A 24,455-nucleotide genomic window follows, 5' to 3' on the forward strand; every position below is an offset into this window, starting at 1 on the left:
TCTTCAGTAATAGAGCCCCCTGAACTCTGTAAGGAAAACTGTTCCATTGGTTAATCGTTCCGTCAGGAAATTCCTCCTAAGTTTCAGGTAGGATATCTCTTTAATGAGCTTCCACCCATTGCTTCCTATCCTGCCCTCTTTATTACAGAATAAGTCAATGCCCCTCTCGCTGTATGATTTTTCCGGCAGTCTCCATATCATTTTAGTTGCTCTACTTTGCATTCTGGTTTGTCTATCATCACTCTCTTTAGGAATACCAGCTAAGCTTCCAATAAATCAAAGGATTGCACAGAATGCAGTTGGAAAATAATGGCCCTGATGTAAACATTATAATCTCAGTTTCTACTTTGATCTTATATAATCTATGCATGAAAATAATACATTTACATAGTTACTACATGAACTGATTATTATTATTTTTTACAAATGAATGAAAACAGTCATGTAAAATTCTATTTATTTCCAAATAAAATCCAACTTCTAAAAACATCTAGTTTCACTTTTTAAGCAAACTACCTATTTTTGTCCCTGTCCACTGTTTTCCTAAGTACTTTGCCCAGCATTCATTATGGAATTTATGCAAACACTTTCTTTGCAGCCTTTTCTGCCTTAATGGATGGAAAGGTAGATGGATGGATGGGTGATGGCCACCCTATAGATGAGCATCCAGGTTTCTTACCTGTGAGACTGTGATGCCACATTTCTTGGCTAGTTCCTCTTTGGCTTCCTCACTGGGATACGGGTTGCTGAGATGAGAATAGAAATACTCATTGAGAATTTCCGTAGCCTGCTTGTTGAAATTTCTTCTCTTCCGCCTGGTCACAAAACATGAAGGATAATCAGTATCAGTGATTCTACAGCATTATTTTTAAAAGGTAAGTTCAGAGCCATGAGATTCCTTCTTGGATCCTACAAACAAACTGATGCTCAGATATGTCATCTTTTTTTCTGGTTTTCACTTTCTGGGACAAACTCTAACATACTTGGTATCTTCTTGCTACTTATACCACAAACCTCATTAGCCGTCTTCTGATATTTTTTGTCTTGTAAAGCACTTTTCATTTGTCCTTTCCGAGACTAAAGATGATACCAATTGATAAAGTATAATTTACTCTTCAACTATCTAATTCTGCTCCTTGCATAGAACAGAGTTAAAATATGGTTTATAAAGTTGTGCCCACCCTGTTATATTTTTCCTCAGTTAATTTGTTTGACTTATTATTTAATGAAAAACTATGGTTGAATTAAGACAAAATCAATTTCTTAAAGAATAAAAACATTAATTTTGGGCTGAATCAGTTCATTTGGCCATCTCCCTTCCCCATGCATCCACTCCCTCCTTTGCCATCTTGTGTTTATTATTTTATCTGCTGTGTTATTTTATAATTGATGATTTTAAAATTTTTAATGTTTATATGTTGTAAGTTGCCCAGAGTTGTTGGAAACGAGATGGGTGGCAAATAAATTTCTAAATAAATTTCCAAACAAAGAAACAAACAAATAATTCTGTAAACTTTCCTAATATTGTCGGTTAGCAAAGTTGCAGTTGTTTGCACTTAGCTTTAAAGGATCTGGCAAATTAAATTATTAATGTACTTTTAATCTTGTATTCCTGGGGAATTAATTCTATCATTCACCTACTGCATCTCTTATAGCAGAAACTATGTAGCAATAGTTTCCTTTTAGTAAAAGTTAATAATCCTCGTTTTATGGCTGCAATGGAACTCGGAATTTCTGTTATAAATCATGAGGGTTATAACTTACGGCATCCACATGACCAGACCCAATTTTACAAGTTTTTTGCATGGAGGTTATTAACTAAACACTACAGTCATTAAATGTGGTAGTCATTAAGCGAATCAATGTATTTTTTATGTGCTTTTTTGCCAGAAACTGACCCAAAAGACAAAAAAATGGTAAAAATGTCATAAGTCACAGCTACATGACTGCGAACTATTGCAATCAGCCATAAAGGCAAGCCAGTTGCCAAGTGCCTAAAGTGCAGGGGTGTGTGCAACCCAGAAGTGGTATTCAACTGGTTCACACCTATTCAGGAGAACTGGTAGCAGTGATTTGACGTGGGTCGCAGAACTGGTGGCGACCCCTGGCTGGCCATGCCCCCAAACCGGGTCGCCTGGTCGCCCACTTGTCCTGGTCACTCTCCTAGCTTTCCCTACCACGTGGTGGCCATGACGTAGCTCAGGCGGATGTCCCAGGGCTGCTGCATATGCACACTGCGTGTGCAGCTGCTACACATGCAGTACGCATGTGCAACAGCCCCGGGACATCCGCCTGCCTGCCAGCCCTCCTGGAGCACGTTTACTTCCTTCTCCCGGCTGACGCACCTCTTCCAGCCCAGCCCGGCCTGGCCAGCCAGCAGGTGGGTGGGCAGATGTCTCGGGGCTTCTTGCCGCCTTTGTCCTGATATGCCTGCAGCAGCCCCTTGGGCCAGCTGAGCCGGGAGCCGCCGTTCCCAGGCTTCTACTCTCCTGTGCTTGGTCGACACCTCTTCACCTTGCCTGAAGCGACTGGTCCTCCTGCCCCTCACCCTCCCCTCCCTTGCCTGGCCTGAGAAGGTAAGGGTGACGGCAGGGGATAGAGAAGCGGCTGGGTCCCTATCTCCCCCCCTCCCCCACTCTGTGTGTGTGTGTGTGTGTGTGTGTGTGTGTGCCTCTCCCTCAAAGCCACAGCTGGGTTTTCCTTGGTATTCTTTGCTACTTTCATTTCTTCTTTTTGGAATCCAGACTGGCTGGAAGCGTCTCTTTGGGCGACCTGTCTTCCCCTCCCCCTCCTCTCACAACCGGCAGCCGTGGCGGGGCAGAGAGGATGGCGTGCACACCCGAGGAGAAGGAGGAGGAGAAGGGTCATCGGTAGGGACGCTTCCAGTGCAGCTGGCGATCCTTGTTCAGCCAGTCTTGATTCCAATAAGAAGAAATGAAAGTAGCGAAGAGTGCTTGGCCAGCCATGGCTTTGAGAGAGAGGGCGGGGAGGGAGGGAGAGGGAAAGAGAGAAAAAGAGGGAATGAGAGAGGAAGAGAGAAGGACAAGAAAGAAAAGAAAGAGAAAAGAGAAAGAAAGAAAAAAGAGGTCCGGGGTGTGTGTTTGGGCAAAGTGCTGCTGCAGCCGCTTAGACGAGGCCCCCAGAGCCGGCAGGAGGTAGCGACGGCCTTACTGTGCAGGAACTTCCCTTTCTTTCTCAGCTTTTAGATTCCTATTTGCAATGCAATGGGCAGCAAAGCTAGGTTCGTCCCCTGATCTAGTAGCTAGAAAAGGGGGTGGGAAGAAACTCCCATTGCCAAGGTACACATGGGTCGGAGGGGGTGAAGAAATTCAAACTTCAACCTCCTGGTGCGGCAAGGGGCTTTGGGCAAAGGCTGGAGGGAAAGCCTTGGCTTGCTCACACTTTCTCCCTCCCCAGTGGGGGGGGGGAAATGGACAGGAGCCTGGGGAGGAAGCCATTCTCTCCCCCCCCCCAATAGCTGGACAAAGCTATGCAAAAAGCCAGCCCTCACCGGCACCCAGCTTCACCAACAGCAGGCTTGCAAAAGGCAATGTGGTTCTTCCTGCAATCAAGATAGACTGGGGAGGTGGAGCACTGAGGAGACCACAGGAGGGAATCCAGGCAAAGGGGCAATGGGGGGGCATCCGCAGCAAACTGCACTTTCCTTCACCCCCTTCTTTTGGAGGGCTCCCCTTCTCCGCCTCTCCTCTCACCCCATTAGCCAGCCTGCCAGCAGGAGGTGAGTGGGTGGGCTTTATTGTGTTCCAGGAATTTCCCACCCGAATGGCACACTGCATTTGCAATTCCTCCCGTGGGGAAGGCAGCGGGGGGAATTGGGTGGGGTAGCAGAGGAGCTGTTTTCAAGCCATTGGCTTTTGCGGGGCGGAGAGTCTCCCTTTAGTTATGCAGGCAGAGGCACCGCTTCCCATTTTGGTAGCTTCCCGTAGGGAAAATAATTTTTTTTTAAAAAAACCCTGTGGCTTGAGCCGGACTGCCGGGCTAAACAGCAGAACTTCTGTGCCCTGAATGGACCTGCCCACGCCACCCATAAGTGTGTATCTGCCGGCAGCAGATGGTTTGTACAAAATGAGAGGCTTTGCCTACCCTGGCCAGTAGAGCCGCATCTCTCATTAGTGCTGAGAGGCTGAGGAGAAGGCATTGCGTGCCTGCCAAAAAGCCTTTCGGACAGCCTCACCTGTAGCAGAGATGAGAATGGCAACTGTCTCTAGCCCCCAATTCTCCTTAAGCATTGCCAAATGAGGAGCAGCACTGGCAGACTTTCTAAGCCTAAACCAGAGAGGGAGGGAGAGAGATATGGTGTGTGTGTGTGTGTGGGGGGAGAGATGTGGCTTCTTGGGGGTGCATTTTGGAGAAGCAGAAGTATCAAGAGAAATGCTAAAAGGGGAATCAGTTTGGGATTAAATTCCAAACGAAATTGGGTCTTCAGGGTAAGGAGACATAAAGAACTTTCAGCTGCAGGTTTCTAAAAATCTTATTAACCCATTAGACCAGAGGGAGCAAAAGAGAGAGGGTCTTAGCTATTTAACTTAGGAATAATGGAATAACAGAGTTGAAAGGGACTTTGGAGGTCTTCTAGTCCAACTCTCTGCTCAGGCAGGAAAACTGAGGATGCCAAGTCTGAGTGGAGGGCCAAGCAAAGGTGTCAGAATAATCCTTGGAGGGGACCCTATACCAGGGGTCTCCAACCTGAGCAACTTTAAGACTTCTGGACTTCTGGAATTCCTCCCAGAATTTTGGGAGTTGAAGTCCACAAGTCTTAAAGTTGCCAAGGTTGCCTGACAGAGAAATAGCTGTCCAGTTTCTTCTTGAAAACCTCCAGTGTTGGAGAATCCAGAACTTCTGGAGACAAGCAGTTCCACTGGTTAATGGTTCTCACTGTCGGAAATTTCTCCTTAGTTTTAGGTTGCTTCTTCTTTGTTCAGTTTCGATCCATTGCTTCTAGTTTTGCCTTCTGGTGCTTTGGAAAATACATTGCCCCCCCTTCTTTGTGGCAACCCCTCAAAACCCTGTTTTGTGACCTGCCTATCACACCCTTGGGCAAAACATGCGAGCCATTTCCTCCTTTCAGTGGTCCATAAAAGTACATCTATAATATGTGGATGGAGATAATAAAGTCGAAAAAAGGTGAATTTTTTACAGAACTATAGATATATTGAGGCCGGGGGTAACAAGGAGTGGCTGGGAGGGGAGGGACTGGGCAAAACGCCCCTTGACATGAGTGATGTCGAATTGGCCACGCCCACCCAATCGCATGACCACCAAGCCACACCCACCAAATAAGCCACGCCCACAGAACCGGTAGTAAAAAAAATTGAATCCCACCACTGGTGCAACCATCGAACTCTGGAACCTGGTCATAAGTAGATTTGGAAGTCTATCATAACTTCAAACACTTGCTAAGTGGCCAGTTTTAGGTTGAGGACTGTCTGTAATATGTTCACTGAAAAATGGCAAAGTAAAGATTTTCTCAGCAGTTCTACTCTGAAAAGAACCAGGTAAAGCTCAAATGTTTCCGATCTGTTTCTGTTGGAGGCACTGTTTAAGTCAGGGGTCACCAACCTTTTGGACCTTCTCTCTCTCTGTATCTCTCTCTCATCTTTGCCAGGAAATCCCTCTGAAGACAAAGCCTGGTCAGGTCGTCCACAGGGTCTCCTGCTTGGGCAGGGGGTTGGACTAGATGACCTACAAGGTCCCTTCCAACTCTGTTAATCTGAATCATCTCTCTCTCTCTCTCTCTCTCTCTCATCTCTCTCTTTCTCTCTCTCTCATCTCACGGGACAGCCAGTGTCTTGGGGCACGTCTCCTAGTTGCGCAGCACCAACCAGGGCCAGAAGAAACGTTCACGAGACCCACAGCAAGAGATGAAGCTTTGCTCCTGCTCTGGAATATGAAGCGAATCTCCATCCCCCCGCCCTTCCCTTCTCAGGCCAGACGAGGAGTGACTGGGAGGGAAGGGCGAAGGGCGAGGCTAGCCAGTGGTGGGTTCAGCTGACAGGAAGCCACAGCAGGGGAAGAAAGAGCTGCCGGTTGCTGCCACCTGTTGCTTTGGCATGCCTATGTCACCGCCACCCTGCCTTCTTGCCGCAGCAGCACCATTATCTCGTTCCAGCCGGCGAGGGCTGCACTACTCCTTGCATGTTGCACCACCTGCAAAGTTGCAAGTTGCACATACCTCCCTCTACAGCGGATATTTCCAGCCCACCACGAGCTGCCTGGCTGGTCCCATATTCCAGAGCTCTAGTCACAGGACTGGCCCATTGGTCATCCCAGAGCACCTCCTCCACCCCAGTGCGCTGCAGACCACCAAAATTTTCTGGTTGGTGACCTCTGGTTTAAGCTGCTTCCAGAGTGAAAGGATTAGCCAGTGACATTACTATTGCCCAGGGTATTCCGGAGGTGGGGTGGGGGCTTCTTTCATGTCCCCATGAAGGAACCGGAGTGAATGAGCTCACCCCGCCATGCAGCAGTATTCGGAGCTCGAACGCGGACTAGCTAATCTCCAACCCAGCATCCTAACTACATGAGCCATCATGCTCCTTAGCTCATACATTGAAGAAAAGGATGGTGAATCTTTGTTCTATAGGATCTATTTGTTCTATAGGCAGTTAAAAATCTTCATAGTTCATAGGGTATTTGGAAACTATAATATGATGTGTAATAAATTGAAATTTTTTGATGCTAATCTACTAAAGTACTAATCAAAATTATTGTTATTGTTGTAAATTAAATAAATAATTTTAAAATTAAAAGTGTCTAGCTAGCCCAAGCAAGTATCTACTAGCTCACTCCCCCTTCCCATTAATTATTTTGACACTAACATCCTGTCTAGGGAGACAATCAGTTCTCTAACTTGGAAATGATTCCTAATTGTCATAGACAAATAGGCAAGTATACGTGTCTGGTCTATAGCTCACCGTGCATCAAGAAATCGAGAGCGCAAGATCATGACAGCTTCACATGTGCTCTGTTTGAGTTGCATCTGGATGGAGCTGAACTTGCGGTGGATGATGCTGACCATCCTCTCTATCTCTTTGGGAGAGATAGGCCGAGTCCTGCTCTGTTCCCGCAGCAGATTCATCACGTGGGTTGTGAACTCATTACATGCCTGAGACACAGGAGAAAGAACATGAAGAACCCTTGGGAACTAAGAAATCATGATAAGGTGGCATGTTGCAGCTCTAAGGATGCATGACATACTTCTTTGCTCCCTCAAAGCTTTCTACTGTTCTGCCCTATAGTCTTAAACAATTATTAACATTGTACAGTATTAAAGATGGGGCAAGGTAAAGTGAAAGTGGAATGAGGGAAGAAAACAGATATAAATATTTGACAAACTGCATACATGAATGTATATTAAACACACATTCTGATTTATAATAAGCTTCCATGGGATCTTTAAGAAAAAAAAACATGCATACAGTGTGCTCTGATATATAATTTAGGCTGGTATTTTTCTCTTAAACCTCAGTTTTAAGACCCTCTTGATTATTGTGCAGCCAAGGATGCAACTGAGTGCATAACAAACATTAAACAGATCAATTGCAAAACATCTGTAAAGTTCAATTTATACAAAGCACTTCCACAAGTTTTAAATTGCATATCATCTTACTTCATAGGCTCTTTTAAGTGATCTGTTGCTAAAATTTTGCTGTCAAATTTCAGTGGGAGTAAGGAGAAGCTTTTGGATGCATATCAAAGTCTCAGGGACTGCATATAGACTAGGTCTGTTTACCCAAGCCCTGTATAAGGTTTCAAATATTGGGCGATACAAATATAAATCAGATTTGCATATCTATTTGATGTGTGGCTGGAGCCTAAGCTAAACAGATTTGGGCTTTGTTTGTGTCTAGATGAAACACCACTTGGAAACCTCCTTTAGGCCTCATGAATTCCACGACAGAAGAAAGCGATGGGGACATGTGCATCTGAAATTATTTTATTTTCACACATTCTCTCTCACACACATGCATTTCTTCCAGATATATGATGGAAGAAAAAACAAGGCCCCAACATTGTCCTAGAATCCTAATTTTAGAATAACAAAATAGAGTCGCGAAAGAACCCAGAATCTACATTTGGGGCAAAATTTAGGTATCTGAAAATTTATAAAATTTATAGGCTCCACATTGTTGAATTGTTGAATTCAGTAATATTTTAAAAAACTTTTTATTAGAGAAACATCTTTTGGTACTTTAAACCAAACTTTCAACAACAGAGTGTAAATTTCTCATATTTGACTACAGAAGTTGTCAATAAGAAGGAAAGGTTCTGATTCTGTTTGGGGAATGCATTTCTGTTAGAACAGAAGGGAAAGGAAGTGGGAAAATCTAGCCGGTATCTGAAGGTCAGAAGTGATAATAAAGAACAACATACTGGATAATAGAAAAATAACTGTAGTATCGAGTTATTAAGGAGCAGAGTTACAACTCCCAGATCCCTTGAGTTTATTTAATAAAATACCTTTATATGATTGTTTGTCAAATGCTGTAACAATTAGTTAAATGCAGTACTATATTGCTTTTTTAAAAAAATCTTAATTATTTTTACATTCAATTGAAAAGCTTTTTTTAAAAAAGTACAGATATTTTAAAAGTATGTTCCTAAAGAATAAGTGTTCATTGTATTTTTCAAAGCATATAGTAATGTGTTATTCACATTTAAACCATTTTTTCTCTTTTTCTTTTCAAGAAGCATCTGACCTAAGACAGGATCATAGCAACTCTGACTTCACAGCTGAAACACATTAACTGAACCACAAATACTTCATGTCCAATTTAAATGTTCAGCAGTTTCCAAATGGCACTGCTTTTTCTGAACGGCACCCTTTGAAATGGGGGAAGAAGTGGAGGCTTGCCTGTTGGATGTTTCCCAGGAACACAATGTCTTATATGTTAAACAATTAGCATCTCAGCAGATGGGTTTAGCTTCCATGACTTTACTTGTATATTATTTTTCTACATGCAGTAAAATAGTACGTGGCCATTTCATATATTCACTCCTCAACTGAAGCATCAGAGGCAATGAAAACACTTGTCAAGTCCTTTGGTCAAAAAATGCACCTTTCATCCCTGAGCCAAGAGAGAACAGAGGATTGTGCTATAGATAAGGCCAAAGTAACACTATGTCTTGGCCCGTGTAACAGAGGAAGAAATGTCACTGGTACCTGTTCATACTTCTCCAGCTCTGTGTGATAGATCTGCCGAATCTGTGAGAGTTTTGCTCTGTAGTCAGAATGTTCAACGGAATTGTCTGAGCCAGCACCCCCTGAGGCTGCCGCTGCTGCTGCCGCTGCCGCTGAACCCCCTCCTTTTTCAGGACCAGCTACCCCTTCTGCTAAGAGCATGTTGTCCAGCCGCATTAGCTGTGGGTCTGTGGGTTCCTCCTCCTGAGCTCCTCGAATGCTCAACACTGTGAAGGAAAAGGCACTGATTAAGTCACAGAGCAATGACAACACTTCCCTAGGTCTCACCTCTGGCTCTGTGTTTGCAGACGAGCTGCCTTTTCAGGAGTGTTTTACAAATAAAGCAAGATACTTGTATACAGGTACTCCTCATCTTAAAACCATTCATTTAGTGACCATTCCAAGTTATAACAGGGCTGAAAAAAAAGTGGCATGACCAGGCCGCACACTTACAACTGTTGCAATGTCCCCATAGTCACATGATCAAAATTTGGCAACTGGCATGGATTTATTTATTTATTCGATTTCTAGAGCCTCCAAACTTAGCCAAGTGATTCTTGGGAGGCTTACAATTCTAAAATTATAAATCAATGGAAACATTAAAAAAAATAAAAACATCCACAAAATAAGTATAAACAGCAGCTGTGATGATTAATCAATTAATAGTAAAGCCAAATAATGGGGCCCTTCTGAGTACCTGGGTTCCTAGCAAAGTTTTTAAAGCTTTGCAAGAGGCCAACGGGATTGGGGACATTTTAATCTCCAAGAGGAGAACATTTCATAAGGCAGGGGCTACAGCTTCTCCTAGTTCCTGCCAGCTGACACTCTGGGTGATAGGATTTGCAGCATGCCCAATCTACTGGATTGAATTGGATGAGTAGAAACTCTTGGGAATAGACAGTTCCTCAGCTAACCCTAACCCAAGCAATATAGGGCTTTAAAGGTGACAATGAGAACCTTGAATTGCACCCAGAAACATACAGGCAACTGGCTCATGGAGTAATGGTGTTACATGTGCTGGGTAGGCAGCGTCATTTATTACTTGGGCAACCACATTTTGCACCAGTTGAAGTTTCCAAATATTTTTCAAGGGCAGCCCTATGTAGAGTGTGTTACAATAATCTAAGTGGGAGGTTACAAGGGCATGGATGACAATGAGCAGGGTGTTCTGGTCCAGGAATGGGCGCAATGGGATGAGGATGGTTTTAGCATTCTGAGATCTCGTGATGGCTTTTTACAACTTTCCCAGCTGGCTCCCAGCAAGCAAAATCATGGGGGGAAGTCAGACTCACTTAATGACCACATGCTTCATTTAACAACTGCAATGTTTCACTTAAAGACCATAGCATAAAATCATAAGGTCATAAAATCAGGCACAATTCACTGAACAACTGCCTTGCTTAGCAACGGAAGGGCCAGTCCCAATTGAGGTTGTAAATCAAGGACTACCTGTATATAAAAAGAACTCCAGAAAGGCTAGGTCAGTCCCCTAGCTGGAAATATATTTGCATTGCTTTATCGTATGATTTTCTTTCTTACAGTGTCTGCTAATGAAAGCTGTGTGTCATGCCAATCAACTGCCTTCACAATTCATGAGCTTCTCAATGTTGTGCAATGCATTAAAGTTAAGATTGCAATCAAATATTAAACTTTTAGAGACTTTTAGGGACAGAATGGAATGTTTATTTATTTTGTATTGTTTTAATTTAATTAATTAATTTATTTTGTATTATATATTGCCTAGAATCTCCTGATGAGCTGGGTGGCTATAGAAATCAAGTAAATAAAACAGCTTTAAAATACGTGTGTACATGTTTTTTTAAATAATAATCGCTTTAAAAATGAAATCTTTCAAACAACTTCAATTTCTGGTGGCTTCCTATGGAAGTGGTTTACATTGCCATTGCCTTCTTCTAGGATGATTCCCAGTGCAGATTATAGCCCTGATATTCCTGGAGATCTCCCATCCAAGCAGTAACAAGGCCTGGTCCTTGTTAGCTTAGATCAAATGAGTGAGATGCTACTGCCACAAATTGTAAGAGCATAAGCAGTGCTTGCTGGATTGGACTTGTGGCCCATCTAGTTCAGCAGTCTGTTCTCACAATGGACAACCAATTGCACAAGAAAGCTTACTGGTTTCTGAGCAGGTGGCCTTTAGAGGCAGTCAAACTACCATCAAGCCTAATAGCTGTTGATCACCATGACTTCCAATAGTATTAGTAGAGTTCTTTTTTTGACGACAGCAAAATTTGGTAGCAAATTCCAAGTTTTATTCTTCTATTTTAGCCAATCTGAGGAGGTTCCTTTGCAAGCAATAGTTCCCATGCAATTGCATTGCTCAAAGGATACAACACCCATGAAGATGGTAAAAGTGTCAAATTTTACTGATACTGATCCTACTTATCCTTCTTGGTTATAAGAATAAATATTATTCCTGATGGGGGGGCATCAGGATAATTCAAAGGAGCAACAACAAGTATAACCATTTATTTTCCAAAGACAATAATTGTCTAGAGCTCTAACAAAGGAGATGAGGATACCTCCACTTAGGATTTGCAAACACAACTTTATGTCCAAAAAAGTTACTGGAACTTGAATCCTGACAAATAGGTTGATGAATGTAAACTAAAACAATTTTAAAGGTGAAGGTTCCCCTCGCACATATGTGCTAGTTGTTTCTGGCTCTAGGGGATGATGCTCATATATACATGTATGGTATTCAGCTTTGTTCGGGTATTTTCCCACGTCATTATAGTTGTGCCGAACAAAGCTGAATACCATACATGAAAGTACCCGCGAAAACTTAAGAAAACATATATTTCTCCAACAATACAGCCTCCACCAATAGGAAGGCCCAGCATGATTTCTAGGCATGAGGTGAAATTAAGCCCCGCCCCCAAAATTTAGGCCTATTCAAACCATGCTTTTCCCCGCCATTTCTCACATCATTTGTTAGAACTACACAAGGTGAAGAGAAATGGGTGGGGGAAGGGCGGGGGGGATGTGGAGTAAACTTGCCTTTAGGAGTGCCCTGCAGGTAGTCTAGGCTAGAATACCCCGATAGCAGCTCCCTGAAGGCAGAGTCCCCAGCCGCTTCAGGGCCTGGTGTGGCTACCTGTGTCCCCTCGCCTTTAGGGCAGTCTCTTTCGGGCAATGGAAGCTCCCCAAATGCAGTCACCAGCTACTTCAATCGGCTGGTAGAAGCGGCCTTGCAGCGAGGAGAGTGTGTGTGTGCCACGCCTCGCCCCGAAGCGGCTGGGGACTCTGCATTCAAGGGAGCTTTGATCGGCCGGTAGAAGCGGCCTCGTGGCGAGCGCACACACACACACTCCCTCGCCACGAGGCCGCTTCTACCGGCTGATCAAAGCTCCCTTGAATGCAGAGTCCCCAGCTGCTTCGGGCGAGGCGGGCTGCCCGTGTCCCCTCGCCTTTAGGCAGTCTTTTTTGGGTGATGAAAGCTCCCCAAATGCAGTCACCAGCCACTTTGATCGGCCGGTAGAAGCGGCCTTGGGGCGAGCGCACACACACACACACACTCTCCTCGCCGCGAGGCCGCTTCTTTCGGCAGATGAAAGCTCCCTTGAAGGCAGAGTCCGCAGCCGCTTCGGGGCAAGGCGTGGCACATACACACTCCCCTCGCTGCGAGGCCGCTTCTACTGGCCAAAGTGTATTCACAAACAAAAAAATCTCCACACCACAAGCCAGGCAAACACCTGGGCACAAACAGACTCCCCCTGATACCTCCGGCTCAAAGACACCCCAACCAGGCACCCAGATGAAACCTAGCTTCCTAACAAATGATAGCCATCCATTTACTCAGAGCCAAGCAGCACTAAAAGCCTCCAATACACAATGTTGCCACATTAAAATTTAATTTAAATAAATAATTAAATAATTATTATATAAATAAATTATATATTATATAAATAAATAATTATATAAATAAATAATTTATTATATAAATAAATAATTATTAAATTAAATAATTATTTATTTAAATAAATAAATAATTTAAAGCACTAAAAGCCTCCAATACACAATGTTGCCAGCCAATCAAGACACAAAAAAAGCCACAAAACAGACAGAAGTTATTAGAAACACCAATCAAGCAGAACACAGCAAATTCCAAGACCAATAAACACAGACCAAGACTCCCAACCAATCAGGATGAAGAAAAAACCATTCTGGCACAGCAATAGGCTAGCTCCAAATTTAAACTGATACAACTGTAAAAGTCTGACTCACAGATGAACACAATACAGAAGCCTGATGATGGCAGATGAGATTCTGCCGAAACGTTGCTACAACTTTAAAAGCACAACTACAATGACGTGGGAAAATACCCAAGCAAAGCTGAATACCATACATACATGTATGTATGTATGTATGTATGTATGTATGTATGTATGTATGTAGGTCTAGTTGTGTTTGTGTTTGGGTCTTTTCCCGTGTAAGATTAAGAGTATCTTGGCGATGTTTCAGCGAGGTCCCACTTGCCATCCTCAGGCAGGTGCTTTCGGCTTCGTGCCAGTGCAAGCAGAGCCCAAACTCGAAGCCAGACTAAAACCCAGAATGTTACATCACAGCCACCCACTCAGGACATCACATCAGAAAACTCAGGAAATCACACCACAAGAACTCAAGAAGTTGCAACTCAGCAAATGACCCAGGATATCACAGCACAAGACCAAGGATACCATAGCAACAAATCTCACAAGGTCATCACACAACCCATTACCCAAGCCATTACTACACAGCAGGCTAATGGAAAAGAGATCAAAACACAAACGACCCAGGAGATTACAACGAAGGACCCAGGATACCACAACAAAAGAACTCGCAAGCCCATCACACAACTCATTACCCAAGCCATTAAAACACAAGAGGCTAATGGAAAAAAGATCACTACAAAACAAACGACCCAGGAGATTACAGCACAAGATCCAGGATATCTCCACAACAAAACTCACAAGGCCATCACACAGCCCATTATACCAACATCAACTCCATCAACCAATCAAGAGGCAGCAGCGCAGCCAACTAGCCCAGCACACCAGCCCCCATCACCAGTATTTATAGAGAGACAGCTGCTCCGATCACACACTGCTTGCACTGGCACGAAGCCGAAACGTCGCCAAGATACTCTTAATCTTACACGGGAAAAGACCTGAACACACCTAGACCTATATATATATATACACACACACACACACACACACACACACGGTATTCAGCTTTGTTCGGGTATTTTCCCACGTCATTATAGTTGTGCTTTTAAAGCTGTAGCAACGTTTCAGCAGAATCTCATCTGCCATCATCAGGCTTCTGTATTGTGTTCGTCTGGATGAACACAGTACAGAAGCCTGATGATGGCAGATGAGATTCTGCCGAAACGTTGCTACAACTTTAAAAGCACAACCATAATGATGTGGGAAAATACCCGAACAAAGCTGAATACCATACATGTAAGTACCCGCGAAAACTTAAGAAAACAAATATATATATAATCTTATCTAATGCTGTTGGTTCTTTATTTAGACCCCACTTTCTCATATCTTGATTGTATCTGGAGATACGGCCACCAAGCTAAGTCCACCCCATGACTCTGTAGTTGTTGTCTAATTTTTAGTTCACTGTTCTCATTCAAAATATCTTTATAGAATACAATTTTTTCCCAGATTAATGAGATTTGGATATATTAATGCTTCCATAGTAGAGAGCCAGACTGGTATTTTCATATAATGCTGTAATTTGATTTTTCCCCATATGTGAAGCACCACTTTCTTATGCCTTTGAAAATATCTGTGCACTGTGCTCCTACCATACCATAGGAAGGCATGCCAACCCAGCTGGAGATCATGTCCCTCTAATAATAACAGCCTTCTGTGTTTCAAATTTATCCATTCTTTTATCCATGTAAGAACTGACGCCTGATAGTATAAGTCCCAATCTGGAAGACCAAACCCCCCCGGTTACTTTTCGATTCCTGCAACATTTTCAAGTTTATTCTCGCTTTTTTGCCTTGCCAAATGTACTTCAAAATTGTTCTATTTAATTCATCAAAATTTTCTTCTCTAATGTTATTGGTATTGTTTGGAATAGGAAAACTAATTTTGGTAATATATTCATTTTCACAACTGCTATTCTCCCCAACATAGATAATTGTAGGTTCTTCCACCTTTCCTAGTCCAATTTAATTTGTTGCATTAATTTAAAATATTTAGATTATCTTTAGTCATCACACACCTTGCTGTTAAATGGCTGCCTAAGTATTTGGCCTTCTTTACTATCTGCAAAATTATTTTCTCTGTCAAATCCCTTTTTTTTGTTTGTCCGTGAAATTTTTAACTATTACTTTAGTTTTTTCTTTGTTTATTTTCAACCCTACCACCTCTCCATATTTCTCAAATTTTTCTATCTTTTTTGGACCCATTACTAATGGTTCTTCTAATAAGATGTCATCAGCAAATGATTGTAGTTTATGTTTTTCTTTTTAAATTTCTATTCCTTTTATTTCTGGGTCCCATCTAATGTTTCTGGTTAAGACTTCTAAAGTTAAAATCTATATATATCAAAGCAAACTACCACTCATGCCTCATCACAAAATCTCCAGAATCATAAAGCTTACAAACTTTAAATTTGCTTCTAGGTGCTTGCTAACAAAGGATTTTTCAAAATGACCCTCAGAGCATTAATATTTCCTATATTATTATTAACACATTCTGATGCTAAGGAGTTCTATTCCCCTTCCTCACCTGAAAAGAAATCTCTTCCAACTGCAGTTGAGCTAAGCCATTCCAAGGCTCCTTGCTGTCTCCTTGCTCACACAGCAAATACTGTTTCAATTTCCAAACAGCCCTGAACTCTCTTACACACAGACAGGTCGCTAGCCAGATGAATACCGATAGATGCTGGTAGGCAGAGACATATTTACCCCCCCCCTTATTTTCCTCTCCAAAAACTTGCCTGATCACATAATTTCATAGCAAAGCACAGGTACCCTGTTAGTAAATGGAGATAGTGGACAGCCTTGCCTCATTCCTTTTTTATATTGAAGCTTTCTGTCACATCTCCATTCACCAATACATTTTCTTTCTGTCACCTGACCATGCTAACGTTGCAGAATGGACAGATGGAAAATTGTACTTGTAAGAAAGATTAATAAAATAAAACTTCTTCTGAAAATCATCTTGTATGACTTTAGGTTAAATATGTGAAGTCAAGAGTGGCACAGTATCAAAGTATTAATAGTGTGCTTTTCTTAATCATCAAAACCAAAGCAATTCTGATGTGATTTCTAATGCTCAGATTCTTTTTCCATATTAAAAGAAATTAAAACTGACTCCAAAGCAAAGTTGAACCTTATCTTATGTGCTGCATTCCAGGAGGCTCTTTCCAGTAGTTCATTATTTTAAAAAAAAACTGGGGACAGCTGCACATTAGTATGCAATAAAAACCAGAGGCTCACTTTGCCATTACATTTAAAAAGGATGGTTTAAAAGGGAGTGGTTGGAATGAGTGGCAGGACTAGAACGTGATACACATCTCCCTCTAGAGACATTTTTTTATGCAGAATTATTAACGTTCTGGTTTTCCTTACTCAGAGAATGAGTACAAGAACAATTAAGCATGCAGCAAAACAGTTGGAAGCTTATCCTATGAACACATCCTTAGATCAAAAAGGGCCTCTGACCTGCCTATTGGTTTGTTTTTCTCATAGATGTGATTTACACAGGCAAAAATCAGTTCAAGAGCCAACACTGTCTTCTGAGCAAAGCCTCCTTAAAATAACGGTGTTCCTGCACTGCTATGATCCATCAAGAGCAAATAACATGCAGGTCAAGGCCATGGTGAGGTCAATAGTTCATCTAAAATTGAAGGGTTGTTGGGAGCAAGGAATGAGAAAGTCTGTACAAGGAGACAGAGCAAAAAGCAAACTAGACTGGGGCTATTGTTATAGCAAACAGACATGTATTTTGTTTGTTTTAGCGTACCATGTTTACCAAATCCAAATGTTATAGTTTCTAACCAGCAGAGTATGGTTTATAATACAGTACAAGCCATTTACTATGGCTTGTTCAATAAACTACAGTTAAAAGAAACCCTGATTCAACATAATATGCAACATAATATAAAAAGAAAACTATAAGCAAGACTAATTAATACCCTGCACACAAGTGAGAAAGAATCAAAGGCCAACCATCCCGGTAGTGCAAACTTAGTTCTCAGAGTCAAATGTTCTGATTTAAGCTTCAACAGTTCTCATGCTAACCATGGGCATCCATCAGGAGAATGTGTGTGTGTGTGTGTGTGTGTGTATGTGTGTGTAGACAAGTGATAAAACATTTGTGACAACTGACATACTTACATCAGACATTGAGACACCACTATGTAAGTTTGCCACTTATTTGACGATGTCCCCACAAGCTGTTATTTCATAAGCACTGCTACTTGCTGTGGATGCTGCTGATATCAACAGTTCAAATATTCTAATGTAACATTTTTACAATTGTAAGTTCACTTCAAAGAACTGAATTCCCTAGTCCAGGAGTCTGCAAACTTAAACATCCAAATAGCCATTTGGACCCATTTCCAACCGAAAAGAAAAAACTGGCAGCCACAAAACCTGGGTGGGCGTGGCCAACTCAATGTCACTCCCACCCAGTCACATGGCACCCCCCAGCCACACCTACCCAGGTTTTGTGGCTCCCGGTATTTTCTGTGGGAAATAGGTTTTTCTCTCTCTTCCCTCCCTCCCATTTCTGTTTTTCTCCCCCTCCCCATTTCTTTCTCTTCTTTTGCCACCTGGAGGACACTTTTCAATCAATGCTGGTGGCGGCACTACTCAGCTGGAGGACTAAAGAAGGTCAGGGCAGTGGGAAAAGGGGGCTGGCCCCGCCGAACTTTGCACATCCACCCCGGGGATCGAAGAAAGCTGGAGCACCCTCACCAAACACATCCATCTGTCAGCTGGTCAACCCTCCTGCTCCATGCGCCTTTGCTGTGCTTTGGCCTGAGGAGGGTATCACAGCTTATGCACACCCTCCTGGTCCCACAACAGCCGGCCATGGGGTCGCATAAGGAGGGTATCTTCGGGGAAGCTGCAGCTTGTGCTCAAGTGCGGGCCTTTCTCCCTTTCCGTCATACCCTCCTCTCAGATCCCATTTCCACCCTGTCAGCCCTCGTGTTAGCAAGGTTGGCATTGGCCATGGCTGGGTGGGGCCAGTGTCTTGGGATGGAAAGCAGGTTGCGCAATCGGGTTGTCAGGGAGCTGCAGGAGAGGGGTCAAAGAGCCACATGCCTCTCTGGAGCCGCAGGTTACCGACACTTGCACTAGTCCCTTAAACAGATCAGTTATTTTTGATGGTAAGTACAGAAGAGATGTATTTGGAATGAAACACTTACATACTCCAAATTACTCCAAAATGAATATAAACAAGTTGCAAATCTTTGTAGCATTTCAGGTTTTTTTCCTCATTTGCATTTAAAAATCCCTCATAAAAAGCCAAAACTCTGATACAAGATGCAAAAATTGGACATAATAATAGTACTTACAAAATTGCAAGAGTGATTGCATTCCTGCCATATGATTAACATACTATATATTGGTCCAGTTAACTAGATATTGGCAAAGTTATGACTAAACATAGCTGCTAAAATCTAGAGTCCTGTTCACATCCCATTTTGATTCTTTCACTATAATCTAATGTAAACCACAGTGTGATTCATGATTTACAAAACAAGTATATTAGAACTCAGCAGCAAAGAAAACAAAATGTATGCTGGAAGATGCAGAAATCAAATAGAAACACCATAGTCAAATACAGGAAGATGGTTTTTAATGAGATCACAGCAGCCAGGAATCCAAGAACTATAAAACAAATTCTATGTACCAAAGGAGGCTTTAGACTTGCTTTTCTTAAGCAATATGCCACATGTCCTCAATTTGAATAGCAAGCTGCTTTTAAAATTCAAGTGAGTTTGAAAATAAGTTACAGATACAGCATTCAACATGCCCTTTTATAATGCGTCACAAACCATTCCTCCAATTCTGTTTTTTTTTTTTTTTTAAAAAAATGGAAAATTAAGTTGTATTCCAATCTTAAGTTTAGAAAAGCAATCCCTGCAATTACAGTAAGTAAATAGGACACCCTTCTTGTCAAATCATCTCTGCTATGCAGGTCTCCTTCTTTATCCCATTGCCATCATAACCAAAGCCAAACAACATAAAATATATTTTTGCACTTCCATTTAACACATATTTCCTCTTTTATTTTCTAACCTGGATCCATTCCTGAAAAAGAAAAACAGGAAGATAGCCCAGGAGCTATTTCCAATCTTTTTACCCATGGAACTGAAATGTTACTGAACTACATCACAGCATTATGATTATACTAGTGAGCCAGGAGATCTTTGCACTGAAGGGTAAAGTGTGAGTGCTCATTACTCTCACCTTTTACTCTAATGGGGGATCAGAGAAGGTAGAAACCAGAAATTTACTTTCAGTTTAACATATTCTTGGCAAACCTGAATTAAGAATAATGATTTAAAATATATTCAAGTCAATTGCTTTACAAGCTAGCTAAAAACACTGAGGTTTTATTTTAATGAACTCTTTAGAAAAGTTGAGCTTTTTGATTTAAATCTAAAAGGCTATTTTACATTGTCAAGATCGGTATCTACTACAATTATAATAAATTCCCATTTATTCCTTTTCCCAGCCATAAAGAGAGAGAGGGAAGGTGCATGCTCATAGTATAGCTCATGTGCAAGCAATTCCCTGCTTCTCCATGTATATTTCAATCATGGCTAAGTGTACTGTCTGACCTAGGCCAATGTCTCTCAGCTTATCCGATCTCAGAAGGAATTGCTTAGAAGAAAATAAGGAAGTGAGCTTAATGTTGGAATAAAGGGGAGATGAAAATATAGTAAATTGAAGATCAATGCGCTGGTACCTTTGGAATGATTTATTATAGAGCAACAGAAACCTTATGATAATAGAGGCTGGTTGACCCTCTTGAAAATATTAAGAAATTGAAAGCAGGAAGGAATGCACTTGATGGGTTGGGACTGTAAATATACTGTATTTGGTCTTAAAAATATGGTAAACAAACAAAATGATGGAAAGATTAGATAAAGACACAATCATTGCCATTAGAAAAAAGGGATGAGAAAATAGAAAACCAAGTTTAACAGGTGAATTTAGCATGCTATTGATGTAATATAATCGAAATGTGAATTTAACACATGTGAATGATCAACAAGAGCTGAGATGGGTGGCTATAGAAAGCAAATAAACAAATGAAAATGCATTCACACTATATAATACATAAAGAAGGGGAAATGGTGGAAGTTTGTCTTAAGAATAGATGAAATTGCCCATATCAACCATCAGTCTTAAGCCATAATTATATATACACAAGTGCTGGACTAATTTATTTCTGAAGAATATTTTAGAAGGGGGCAAACTAACTTTTCAATATAAATTTTAATCAATATATCTTCCATCCATGTAACATAAACACTTATACTTGAGTTTTCACCTACTCATGTTTGCTGTACAGATGAATGTACTGTTGTTGCATTCACTGAGTAATCACTTAAACAATCATTCAAAGAGAATCCCCTCCCCAGGAACAGAGAAAACAAGTTGATTAGTCTGAAAATTTACATCTGACACAATTGTTAGTTTAACAGTTTTCTCCATCTCTTCTCCTTCCCTCTCTCTGTCTGTTATTCTAGGGTCAGCCTGATTCATGGTCCCAGGCCTGCATCACAGACAGCCTCTCCAGATGCCAGACTGGGAGATTTGGGGAACACAGGGCATATTGCACTGGGAATGACAGTGGAGACAATTTTGCACAGAGAAAATGCTATTATGACATGTTATTAGGTACACATTCAGATGGAACAGTATTATGATAATCTAGTTTGTGTTAATATATAGTTTCATACATATAGCGCACATTTTATAGAAACAAGAGACAATTTAGCAAAGCCCAGAATTGCTGAACTAATAATTTGGAGGATGTTTCAGTTGCAACAGCTGGATTTGCAGCTAGTACACAGAGTTCATTTAGCAAAATAGCATGATCCTATTAAAAGTGTACTTTTAACTCACTGCACTTGAACTGATTCCTCTTCATGATCAGAATGTATGTACAGTAATAACTTCTTAGTCTAAATATAAGATGTAAAAACACATGATTCCTTTTCCATTGGTTTTTATTACCTACCTGTTATTTAAAGGCTAATTTAAGCATTCAGAAGAAAATATTGTAAATGCACAAGTAACTTATATCCCTGTGTCACTGCATTTAAAAGTGAAGATAAGTAAATTCTGCTCAAAGAAGCCTTCAACTCTGAGTCCAGAGGCTGATTGCATCTGATGAATGTCCAGATTGACTCCAAGGACAATATGACAGATTGGTTTTAAAGAGTTTGGCAAAGCACTTGATGCACGTCTGTTTCTTACAGCAAGAATGCGTGGAGTGTATTGATTCCCTTTCTGAAAATTCCACTATACTATCCTAGTTCAGTCTAAGAAAAATGCCAGGGATTAATTTAGCATAAATGAGACATTACAAAAAGAAGTTGTGCCAAGATGAGGTCATTCTTTTCACAAAGAACTTGGCACCCTATCCTGAAAAGGCTAACATTCTATCTGCCCACACCCCAATGCCCAAAGCAGTGGCTTATAGCAGTCTACCTTAAGCTGGATTCTCCTGGATGTGTTATGATGGCCATCTTCTGGAATGCCAAGCCACATGGGGCTACTTTTATTCTTGCCAATTGCTATCTGAAATAAGCTCAAGGCGGTGATTTGTGACGGTGAGGTTCCTAGATGAGTAGCTGTTTTGTTCTATCCAAACACTTGTTGCTACTTTCATCTCTGCCCCCATATTGTCAACATGCAGTATGGTATCAGCAAGAGTCAATCTGGCAAGTCACAATAAATTTAAAGATTTAAAGCAATGGCATCTTTTTATTCATTTTCATATTACCAGCAATACTGCTTAAACATTTTACTCTCCTTTATAGTTTCGATTATACAAATACATGCAACCTCAATTCATTAGCCAGTATTTTGGAAGTGCATTGGGGGAGAGGCAGGAAAGCATAAAAATTAAAGAGTATGAAAGAGTTTTTAAATTTCCTGTTCTGAAATATGTTAGCTATTTAAATATCCACTAGAGGGTACTCTTTCTTCACAAAGGAATGGCACCCATCAAAGAACAAATAATTGTAATAATAGTTTGAAAAAACTAAACAGAAAAAAGGACACACCTTGTCCTCATTTACAAAATAGGCGTCTCTCCTCTTCTGAGATAAGTCACAAAAAGAGGCAGGTTTCCTTGATGAGTATGAATGAGGTCCAAATTGGTTGACTCAGTTTGACCATTAACTAGGAACTATCACATGGGAGCAATTCCTGAAGGCTCATTTACAGAGGCCATTTTGCAATCTGTAGAGTATAGCTACATTTGGATTACATATAAAGAACTGGGTACGGAAGAACAGAGATTCTCAAACTGATTATCAAGAGTTATATAGGGCTATAAGATATGATCAGCAAAAATCTAGATAAGTGGTCATCTAAACTTTTGCAACCTAGATCCAGTTATCTAGATCTAGAGAGATCCTTTAATAACATATTTCAAGGATCCTACTAACCCATATTTCAAAAACAATATGAATGAGATGCATATGAATGGATGAAGGTGCAACATTCAATTATAAACATAATCATGCAGATGCCGAATATGTACTGGGAGGTACAGTATGCATGAACCCAAATTCTTTCATGTATCGTGCTGCAAGCTACCGGTGTCAAGAAGATGGTTATTTCCTCGCTTGGAAATAAGAATGGTGATGGACTTATTGTTTTTGTCTTAATATGATACAATGTTTATGACGATGATTTCATGGACTCATATTTAATGGACTTCAGAGGCAATGGATCAAAGTTGCTTTTGGGCTTCATCCTTTAGGAGGCAGACAACTATACTATTGCCAAAGTCTGTCCAGACAACTCACATAATTTATATCACTTAGGAAAGTTTGCCTCATTTGTATAGTTACATAATTGACATTTTAACAAAATAACAAAGGGTGCAAGTTACATAGAAATCTCAATTATGTGATTATGCATATGACATCAATTATGTAAATTTGGATTTAACAGACGTTTAGAATTAACCAACATCTTTTCCTCCGAAGAGTCTGTTAAATCAAGATTTCACTATAATTTAATTCCTTTTCTCCTCCTGCTCTACTTCAGTTTCCTAGGGCTCTTGTGACAATGACAGAGAAGGAAGAGAGGGAAATTTCTTACCTATTTATATTTGATTTCTGGGCTACTGCTCTGGAAGAATTTGGATATTGTTGCACATCTCATTACATTGCTGGGACAGGTCAATACTATGGCAAGAAAATAATATTTCCAGATTTGGAAATGGTCAATTTTCCAATGCAGTTGAGAAGGTCTTTTCTTTAAAACTGGCATCTAAAACCTCAGAATTCTGAACTGATACCAATTCATGGGATTCCATCTGCTAATGGAAATGATTACTATCAGTAAAAGTTTTCTATGTTTTATATTCATCATAAGCCTTTCCCCCCACCTCCAGTTCCATTCTTTCCTTCTCTAAAAAACAAACAAAAGTTAGCTGGAGCTTCTTAATGCCATGAAAGCCTACTAATTAGTTGGTATACCCATCTATTCAAAGATTCATCTTTTATTATCAATACTGAATGTTGAATCTTTCAAGATCATTACAGAAGTCAATTATGAAGGGTGAAATTACAGGCAAAGAAACTAGATGAATTCTTACTTGCCGACCTATTCAGGGGAAAATTCAGTCCTGACCCAGTGAACTAGAATCCCTGATAGGAAGTCATGGGCAAGTCTCCAGAAAGGATGGAGTCAGATACTACTGGTAAATGCATTAGCATTGTGCCTGCCAGCTGGCTCTTAGCTCTGTGTTTTAAGCCAGGAGAATGAGCTAACAGGAGATAATGTCCACCTGTCCCAAGACAGACCAGAAGAAGTGAATAGAGGTCAGAAAAGGCTGCTGGGACAGAGTAATGGAGCACATACACAGCAAAGTAATGGAGCAGAAGTGCAAAGCACTTTGTGCACTTTGTTCCAGAAAAGGTGACAGTTAATTAGGGATCACATCATTTTATAATTTAATTTTCCATACTTCATGAATTTGGTGGACTTCTTTACCTGAAATGTTTTGCCACTATG

At 41.0% G+C, this 24,455-nt stretch overlaps 1 protein-coding gene across 3 annotated transcripts in view; it reads right to left on the reverse strand.

The window, feature by feature from the left end:
• PBX1 (PBX homeobox 1) overlaps window positions 1-24,455 on the reverse strand; it is a 257,502-nt gene that overhangs the window by 37,311 nt on the left and 195,736 nt on the right. For all 3 annotated transcript variants that reach the window (XM_026682199.2, XM_026682200.2, XM_026682198.2), the window contains exons 3-5: window positions 9,185-9,429; window positions 6,936-7,126; window positions 680-815 (exon numbers count right to left, since the gene is read on the reverse strand). In XM_026682199.2, coding sequence (XP_026537984.1) covers window positions 680-815; window positions 6,936-7,126; window positions 9,185-9,429 — 572 coding nt within the window. The remainder of the gene's footprint in view (window positions 1-679; window positions 816-6,935; window positions 7,127-9,184; window positions 9,430-24,455) is intronic.

The sequence above is a fragment of the Notechis scutatus genome, chromosome 3, assembly GCF_049901735.1.
Source record: "Notechis scutatus isolate UNSWTSFEM ecotype Mainland chromosome 3, rNotScu1.2, whole genome shotgun sequence".
NCBI lineage: Eukaryota > Metazoa > Chordata > Lepidosauria > Squamata > Elapidae > Notechis > Notechis scutatus.